Source organism: Nicotiana sylvestris, chromosome 9, assembly GCF_000393655.2.
Source record: "Nicotiana sylvestris chromosome 9, ASM39365v2, whole genome shotgun sequence".
Taxonomy (NCBI): domain Eukaryota; kingdom Viridiplantae; phylum Streptophyta; class Magnoliopsida; order Solanales; family Solanaceae; genus Nicotiana; species Nicotiana sylvestris.
The window spans coordinates 117,466,328-117,476,145 of NC_091065.1; the positions used below are offsets into that span (position 1 = coordinate 117,466,328).

At 35.0% G+C, this 9,818-nt stretch overlaps 1 protein-coding gene across 1 annotated transcript; it reads left to right on the forward strand.

Moving 5' to 3' along the window:
* Positions 1 to 4,944: 4,944 nt before the first annotated feature.
* LOC138878110 (uncharacterized) lies at positions 4,945 to 9,335 on the forward strand. Its single transcript, XM_070157769.1, has 7 exons — positions 4,945 to 5,370; positions 5,507 to 5,666; positions 5,825 to 6,123; positions 6,520 to 6,844; positions 7,826 to 7,879; positions 8,038 to 8,583; positions 8,674 to 9,335. The coding sequence occupies exons 1-7, from the start codon at positions 4,945 to 4,947 to the stop codon at positions 9,333 to 9,335; spliced, it is 2,472 nt and encodes an 823-aa protein (XP_070013870.1).
* The last annotated feature ends 483 nt before the right edge of the window (positions 9,336 to 9,818 follow it).

The window sequence follows — 9,818 nt, forward strand, 5'->3', positions numbered from 1 at the left end:
TACATGTGTCTTGTGTTATAGTCAAATTGTTTGAATGCATATGGATTGATATTATTTTATTATGAATAAAATATGTATACATATAAGTTAAACTATTGAGATAGTTCATAACTTAAATTTGAAATTTTGTATTAGATACGACGATAATCTATAATAGGTTAATGGATTCTATTGTTATTTTAATTGTTATTACTTCATGAGATGTTATTAATAATAGCAATATTCTGGCATGAATTCTTTTTATGTGATATATAAGATAAACGTGTTAGAAGTATGTTGAATTTCGTTTTTATGTCAACTGCTTGTTCGTTACATAATTTTTGAATTATTGATTAAATGTGATGTAAATTAATTTAGGACTAAGTATGTAGACAACTTGAACTAAATTCATATGCGATAAAAGATTTTATCTTCATGCTATTAAAAGTTGTTTTAGTAATAATTTCCTCTTACTAAAATTTGAGTTCTTAAATAATAAAATATAAGATGTTTTACTATAGAGCTATCCATCAAATATCACTGCGTAAAATACTTGAGACCAACAAGTTGGTAGGACCAAACTTTGATAACTGATATAGAAATTTGAGAATTGTTCTCATGCATGAAAAGCTCATTGATGTGATCGATAAGCTGCAAAGATAGTCCCACCAGAGAATGATGTTGAAGGCACCAAGGTTTATCAGAAATACTTGGAAGAATGTCTTGCTATTAAACACATCATTCTCGCTTTTATGAGTTCTGAACTTCTGAGGAAACATCAGAATATGGATCCAACTGCAATCATTAAATATCTTAAAAAGATGATTAATACACAGTTGGACACTGAAAACTCTCCAATTGGACCCCTTGTCAATCATGTGATTGTTCTTATCGGAGAATATGAGAAGTTGGGATACAAGCTTAATAAAGAGCTTTCTGAAGATTTGATCTTACAGTGAGTATATGATGTTCAATGTTTTCATTGTAAGAAGAAAGGGCATTGGAAGAGAAACTGCAAGGAGTATCTTGTAACTCTAAAGGACAAGAAACAAGGCGAGACATTAATGAAAAATATTTTCAAGGTTTATTTAGCTACTACTAATTCTTCAATGTGGGTATTAGATAATGGCAGTAGTTATAACATATGCAATATGTTGCAAGGGTTGAAGATAAGTAAGAGACTAAAGAAAGGAGAAGTTAATCAACAAGTTGAAAATGGTGCAAAAGTTGCAGCCACAGCTGTAGGATCAATTTCTTTAATAATGCCTAAGGGCAAAGTACTTATGTTGGATGATTGTTATTATGTTCCTAAATTTGTTTCGAACATAATTTCAGCTTCTGTGTTAGACAAACGTGGTTTTTGCATTATTATAGGCAATGGTATTTGATCTATTTATTATGGTGATAATTTATATGTGAATGACTATCTTCAATATGATGTTTATGTCTTACCTAATACAACAACAACAACAACAACAACAACAACAACAACAACAAACCTAGTGTAATCCCACAAGTGGGGTTTGAGAAGGGTAGTGTGTACGCAAACCTTATCCCCACCTTGAAGGTAGAGAGGTTGTTTCCGATAGACCCTCGCTCACGAAAGACAAAAAGATAAGCAGTAGCACTAAGTAGTAACAACAATAAGATAGCAAGAAAACGAAGTGAAAGGAACAAGAAGTAATACTTAAAAGAATCTAACAATAATAGAATTCAAGACCAACACTAAAACTCATGACTACCTATTAACCGTCTACCTTTATTCTCGACCTCCACACCTTCCTATCAAGAGTTATGTCTTCGGTAAGCTGAAGTAACGCCAATATGATGCGTTGTGAAAATAATTAATCTTGATTTTGTTTGGATTGTACTGATAATCAGTTATTTTGTGCTTTTAAAACATAGATGGACAAATCTGCTCCAGCAATTGTTGGTAGTTCACATTTTAAGGCACAACCAGTGACATTTGAACAGGCTCACTTGTGGAATGGAGTGTATTCCAATTTCTTTCCCAGCTCCGAGGTATTTTCTGTTGTGTCCCCTATTAGTTATATCAGTTGAAACTTATGGTAAAAACAATGTGCATATGCGTTCAGTCTGCATTATGTCTTACCTAATGTGAATGCTAATTCAATTATACATGTTTCAAGTATTAAGAGGAAAAAAGATGATCAAGTAAATCATACATACCTTTGGCATTGTAGGCTTGGTCATGTTGGAGAGAAAAAAATTAACAAATTGTACAAGGAAGGGTACCTTGACAAATATAATTTTGAATCATATCCAAATTGTGAATCTTGTCTCAAAGAAAAAATGACCAAATCCCCATTTACTGAAAATGGAGAAAGAGCTTCTGAATTATTGGGACTAATTCATACAGATGTATGTGGGCCCATAAAAATTCAAGTTAGAGGTGGATATTCTTACTTCATCACTTTCACTGATGATATGTCAAGATATGGATTTGTGTATCTTATGAAACACAAATCTGACTCTTTTGAAATGTTCAAAAGGGTCCGTAGTGAAGTTGAGAAACAGACTGGTAAAAGTATTAAAGTACTAAGGTCTGATAGAGGTGGAGAATATCTTAGTGAAGATTTTACTAGGTATCTCAAAGAGAATGGGATTCTCTCACAGTGGACACCTCCGGGAACACCACAACACAATGGTATGTCTGAAAGGAGAAATTGAACCTTATTAGATATGGTGAGATCTATGATGGGGTTCACTGATCTTTCAATAAATTTTTGGGGATATGCTTTGGAAACAGAAACATACTTACTTAACAAAGTTCCCACTAAGTCAGTCTCTACAACACCATATGAGATATGGAAAGGATGTAAGCCTAGCCTTAAGCATATTAAAGTTTGGAGTTGTCCAACTTATGTTAAGAGACTATAGTATGATAAACTTGACTCAAGATTTGATAAGTGTAGGTTCATTGGGTATCCCAAAGAAACAATGAGATATTATTTATATTACCTTTCTAACCATAAAGTGTTTGTGGCTAGAGGAACGACCTTTTTGTAAAGGGAATTTATTTTGGAAGAAAATTATAGTGGAGAAATAGGACTTGATGAAGTTTAAGAAACTAATAAATCAATACAAAATAAAGATCATGAGACCCAAGTTGAAGAACCTTTACTGAAAGAACTAAATGCAGTTCAAGAACAGGTTAATGAACTAGTTCTAAACCAAATTGAACACCAACCAAATCCAGCACAAGGTGGACAGGTTGTACAAGTACTTCTTAGAAAGTCTACAAGAGAACGTCATGTACCAACTAGATTAAATGTGATAGTACAAGGTGATATATCAAGTGAGGTTGATCATAATGATGACCTAAGACCTATGAAGAGGCTATACAAAGTTCTGACTATGAGAGATGACAAAAGGCTATGGAATCCGAAATGGAATCCATAAAGGAAAATAAAGTGTGGACTTTAGTTGAACCTTCAAAGGATATAAAAACTATAGGTTCTAAATGGGGTTTTAAGAAAAAGATTGGAGCAGACGGAAAGGTGGAGACCTACAAAGCCCATCTTGTTGCTAAGTAATATCGTCAGAAAGAAGGAGTCGACTATGATGATACTTTCTCTCCCGTGACAATGCTCAAATCAATTTGGATTTTGCTTGCTATAGCAGCATACTATGATTATGAAATATTACAAATAGATATGAAAACAGCTTTCCTTAATGGTTAGTTAGAAGAGGATGTGTACATGACACGACCTAAAGGTTTCACATCTCCGTCTGATCATATTAAAATTTGCAAGTTACATAGATCCATTTATGGACTAAAGCAAGCTTCTCGAAGTTGGAATATTCACTTTAACAATATAATTGAAAAGTTCAATTTTGTTAGATGCGAAGAAGAACCTTGTGTGTACAATAAGGTTAGTGGGAGCACAATTATATTCTTAGTATTGTATGTTGATGATATATTGCTCATAGGGAATGACATATCGGCATTGCAAAGTGTTAAGTTAAATTCCAAGGTTTCAATGATGATAATATTTAACTATTCTATTTCACAGGAATCTTCAAAAGGAAAAGAAAAGCAATAAGTTGTGATTGCTAAATCAATGGACCTATAGAAGGAACCAAAAGGCTGTTGATCTACTCGGCCTCAATCATGGCAATTAATTTTCCAATCAAGGAGTTATTGCCATATTTAGCCTCCTCAATTAAAGCTCAGTCAAGGGATTGACTGTCTCGTAAATGAAAATCTGTGACAAAGGAAGGTCGATCGAATCTGGTCTTTCCCAAAGAGCAAAATTCGAAGAAGCACCCATTGGGTCAAATCCTTTCAAAGATCTCGTGCCTCTATTTTTGGTCAAGAACTCAACGGCTATTTTCCTCTTCTATAAAAAGGTTGCTTGGTTCAATAGGAAGACATGCGCAACTACATACATTGTCTTCTAAGTCTCCCTACTTCTTAGACTAAACATTGTAATCTAATGTTTATCAGTGTCTCAAAAGATGGGAAGAATTTAGAACATAAAAGAGAGTTGTGTCATTATTAAGATTCACTGATTATTGTACTTCATTGGTGGTGAACGAATCAAAACCATCCATGTTGTAATTCTTTCAAGATCTAAAAGGAACCCTTATGACCTAAGGGAAACTGGATGTAAGTACCACACCGATACCGAACCAGTATAAAATTGTTGTATGTCTTCCTTTATTTGTTTACTGTAACTTTACTTCTGCTCTCGATCTAGTCAACTAATATCACCATCAATCGACTAAGTTTCTAACAGACCATAATTCACCACCTCTTGCACTTTCAATTGGTATCAGAGCAAGGCTCACAAACTTTGTTTAACACCCAGTAAGGAAAAGATCATGTGATCAAACACAGTCGTTGGTGCACTATTTCAAGAGAAAACTTCTCAAGTTCGACCACCACACTTTAATAGACAACATTTCTCTCATTGGAAGGTGCATATGGAAACATACACCATGTCTTATGACATCAAAGTCTGGCGAGTGATCAAAAAGGGAAATCTTCTAATTCCCCCAAGGAAAGACGAAAATGGTCAAGTTATATTATCCACTTATCCACTTGACTTGGATGATTACACTGATGAGCAAGTTATTGTTATAACTATAAATGCCAAAGCAAAACATCTGTTGTACAATGCTTTTAGTGGTGAAGAATATGAAAAAATTCCAAGCTGTGAAACTGCTAAGGAAATGTGGGATAAATTGGAAGTCATATGTGAAGGGACAAACAAAGTAAAAGAAACAAGGATAAATCTATTGGTTCGAGAGTATGAGCTATTTCAAATGAAAGATGGAGAATCTGCAGAAACAACGTTCTCCAGGTTCAGCAAAATTCTTGGAGATTTGAAATCCTTTGGTAGAACAATAAAAAGTGGAGAACAAGTCAGAAAAATTTTCAGAAGTCTACCTACGATTTGGTAGCCAAAAGTCATTGCACTCGAATGTCAGGATCTCGATAAAATATCATATGATGAACTCAGAGGTGATCTAATTGCTTTTGAGAAAACTCACTTGATAGATAGATTCAACAAGAAAAGAAGAAATAGACGCTTTCAAAGCAACTGTGGTTGAACCAGAAGATGAAGAAGAAAATGAAGGAGGAGAACAAGATGAAAACATAGCCATGTTCTCTCAAGTTGTAACCAGTATGATGAGGAGAAACAAAAATAGCAGAAGAGGTAAATCAAATTTCAGAAAGGGAAGGATAAATAATGAAAATAATGGAAGATGCTACGAATGTGGTAAACATGGACCATTCAAGTTGACTGTCTAGAACTAAAAAAATTGAGAAGGAATCTTCAAAGAAAGAAGTCTTTTTGAGCCTGGAGTGATGAAGAAGAATCTGATCCTGAAGAAATTGAAAATATGTGCTTCATGGCCTTAGAAGATGACAACAATAAAGAATCAGGAGAGTGTGGATTCTTAGGAAATAGAGGAATAAATAAAGAAGAAGAAGAAGAAGATCAACTTGGTCTCATGGCAGATGAAGGAACTAGTGAGGTGCGTCCCCTAAATTGTCCTAAATGTTATGAACTCCAAGAATTCGTTAATATTTCTCTTGCAGATATTGAAAGAGTTCTAAATGAACTTAGAAAGATTCTCAGAGAAAAGAAAGAATGGGTTCTGAATCTAGAAGTTTGTGAAATTGAACGTGATATGCTAAGGAAGAAGTAAATGAATTTCAACTGCAATTGAATGGATTGCAGAAATCTACTAGTCATAGTTCAGTCAAATCAAATCAGACTGTTCGTCACAAACAAAAGAAATCTCATGGGTGTTCGTTCTGTGGTAAGAATGGACATAATACTAACCAATGCAGGAACATAATCAAAATTGAAAAGGATTCTAAAAATAGTCCATCTTATTTTTATTGTGGGAAAAAGGGCCACACTTCAAATCGCTGCAGGTTTAAGGATAACAGAAGATGGTTCTGGCGACCAAAATCTTCAAACCAAACTAACACTCAGCAGTCTAATCTTTCAAGACCCAAGCAAGCTTGGGTACCTAAAAATAAGTAATTTTGTTTTGCAGGAATACCGCAAGAAGAATCGAAAAGGAAAATGGTATATCGACAGCGTGTGTTCCAGACATATGACTGGTGACAAACAACTATTCAAAATAGTCTCTAAACTAGATGGAGAAACAGTTACATTTGGAGACAAATCCAATGGAAATGTAATTGGTGTTGGAAAAGTACCTCTAATCCCAACATGTGATGTAGATGAAGTTTACCTGGTTGATGAACTTGGCTACAATCTTCTCAACATTGGTCAACTATGTGACAATGATTATGAGGTTCATTTTGAGAAACATGGTTGGTTTATAGAAGATGAATCAGGTAAAGTCATTCTTTCAGGTAATAGAGACAGAAATGTTTATACTATTAGCAACCTAGATAATCTCGGGGATCAAATCTGTCTTGCTTCTATAGTTTATGATCCTTGGGTTGGCATAGAAAACTTGTTCATGCCAGCATGCATACTATTCAAAAGCTTTCTAAACATGATCTCATCATTAGACTTCCAAAACTAGATTTTTCAAAAGATCATATTTGTGATGCATGTCAACTCAGAAAACAAACTCGCTCATCTTTCAAAATAAAAAGTTTTATTTCCACTTCAAAACCTCTTCAACTATTGCATATGGATTTATTTGAACCAACTAGAACTACTGGCATAGGTGGTAGAAAATATGCTTTTGTTATTGTAGATGATTTTTCTAGATTTACTTGGGTTATGTTTTTAAGTCATAAAGATGATGCTCTAAAGAATTTTGAAGTTTTTTGTAAGAAGGTTCAACGAGAAAATGGTTACTACATCTCTTCTATCAGAAGTGATCATGGAGGAGAATTTGAAAGCAGAGCTTTTGAGAAATTTTGCACGATCAAGGAATCTCTCACAATTTTTCCTCACCAAGATCTCCGCAACAAAATGGAGTGGTAGAACGTAAAAATAGAATCCTATAGGACATGACAAGAACTATGATTGTGAAAATTTTCCTACCTCATTATTTCTAGGCAGAAGATGTAAGCACGACTTATCATATTATCAATAGGTGTTTGATTCGATCCATTCTCAAAAAGACTCCATATGAACTGTGCAATGGTAAGAAACCTAATATTAGTTATTTTCACCCCTTTGGATGCAAATGTTTCATTCACAACAATAGAAAGGATAATTTGGGTACGTTCGATCCGACAAGTGATGAAGATATATTTCTTGGTTACTCTCTTTCAAGTAGAGTATATAGAGTTTATAATAAAAGAACTCTCTGCATTGAAGAATCAATTCATGTTGTTTTTGTTGATACTAACCCTCATCCAAAAAACTTCCTGAAGATGAGAAAATTCCTTTTGTCCCTAAATTTGTCAATGCAGGAAAAGATCATCAAAGTGAGTCAGCTGATCAGCAAACTCAACCGCTGAAGAATCTATAGAAGTTCACGAACCATCTCAAACAGATCAGTCGACCAACGTAGAAAGAGATCTTCCTTCAAACACACCAAATGAATGGAAGGGCAAACCTGGCCATTCTCACAAATTTATTATAGGAGATCCACATGAAGGAATCACGACAAGAAGATCCCAGAAGAACAAATCTCATGTGGCTCTCATCTCTGAACTTGAGCCAAAGAAGGTGGATGAAGTTCTGAAGGATACACACTGGATAGGTGCTATGAAAGAGGAACTAGATCAATTTGAAAGAAACAAAGTATGGGAGTTGGTTCCAAGACCTTCAAACTCCTCAATCATTGGAACTAAATGGGTAATCAAAAACAAATTAAATGAATCTGGTCAAGTGGTTCGAAAAAAAGCAAGATTAGTTACTCAAGGATACTCCCAGCAAGAAGGAATTGACTATAATAAAACCTTTGCTCCTGTAGCAAGACTTGAACTCATTCGAATATTACTTGCTTGTGCTGCTCACAAAGGTTTCAAGTTATTTCAAATGGACGTTAAAAGCGCGTTCTTAAACGACTACATCTCTGAAGAAGTGTATGAAAAGCATCCACTAGGATATGCAAACATCTCCTTTCCTAATCATGTATACAAGCTAACTAAAGCCCTGTATGGTCTCAAACAAGCTCCACATGCCGGTATGAAAGGTTAAGTTCTTTTCTCTTAAATGAAGGGTTCAAAAGAGGTAATATTGATACAGCCCCTTTTTATTAAGCATTCTAGTTCAGGTAATCTTATTACTCAAATTTATGTTGATGCCATCATTTTTGGTAGTTATAACTCTATTTTATGTGAAGATTTTGCTCATTCCATGAAAGGAGAATTCGAAATGAGCATGATGGGAGAACGAACTTTTTTTCTCGGACTTCAAATCAAACAGTCTCCTAAAGACATTTTCATTAGCCAAACCAAGTACACTAAGGAGCTTATCAAAAAGTTTGGAATGGAAAATGAAAATTCAATAGGCACTCCAATGAGTCTAACAATAATTATCGATGAAGACAACAATGGAAAAAAGGTTGATGAAACCATGTATAGAGGGATGATTGGTTCGCTATTGTATCTTACTACTAGTCTACCAGATATCATGTTCAGTATATGCAAGTGTGCAAGATTTCAGTCGGCTCCTAAGGAATCCCATCTCACTACCATTAAAAGAATTATTAGATACCTAATTGGTACTTCTAATCTAGGATTATGGTATGATCATTCTAACAATTTCACATTAAAAAGTTTTTCAGATGCAGACTTTGCGGGTGACAAGATTGATAGAAAAAGCACTAGTGGACTCTTGGGAAATGCATTGGTATCTTGTCATAGCAAGAAACAAAATTGTGTTTCTCTATCAACGACTGAAGCAGATGTCACGACCCCGGTTCGCCCTCCGTGAACCATCGTAACGGTACCTAGTCTCTACGACTAGGTAAGCCTAAATTTGCGAAAGATAACCAAACTTGCGGATGTAAAACAATTTAAAAACAGAATAAAGCAATAACAATGTGTAAATGTGCCGCTCGGCATATTCCATGTTTAACTCTCAATACCAAACATAAATCCAAGACCCGGAAACCCATGAATCACAAGCTACGAAAGAAATACTACATAGATCTAACTCCGAAATTTCTAATAAATAACAGAAAAGTGCAGAAGGGCTAAATACTAAGGGCAAGAATAGAAAGGGACTCCTTGGTCTGGGGACGCGGCAGATGTACCTCGGAGTCTCTATGCAGTCGCCTCCCTCAACAATAGTAGGCCTGATCAGCAGTACCTGGGTCTGCACATGAAAAACATGCACAGAAGAGGCATGAGTACACTATAGCGGTACTCAGTAAGTGTCAAGCCTAACCTCGATTGGGTAGTGACGAGAAAGGTC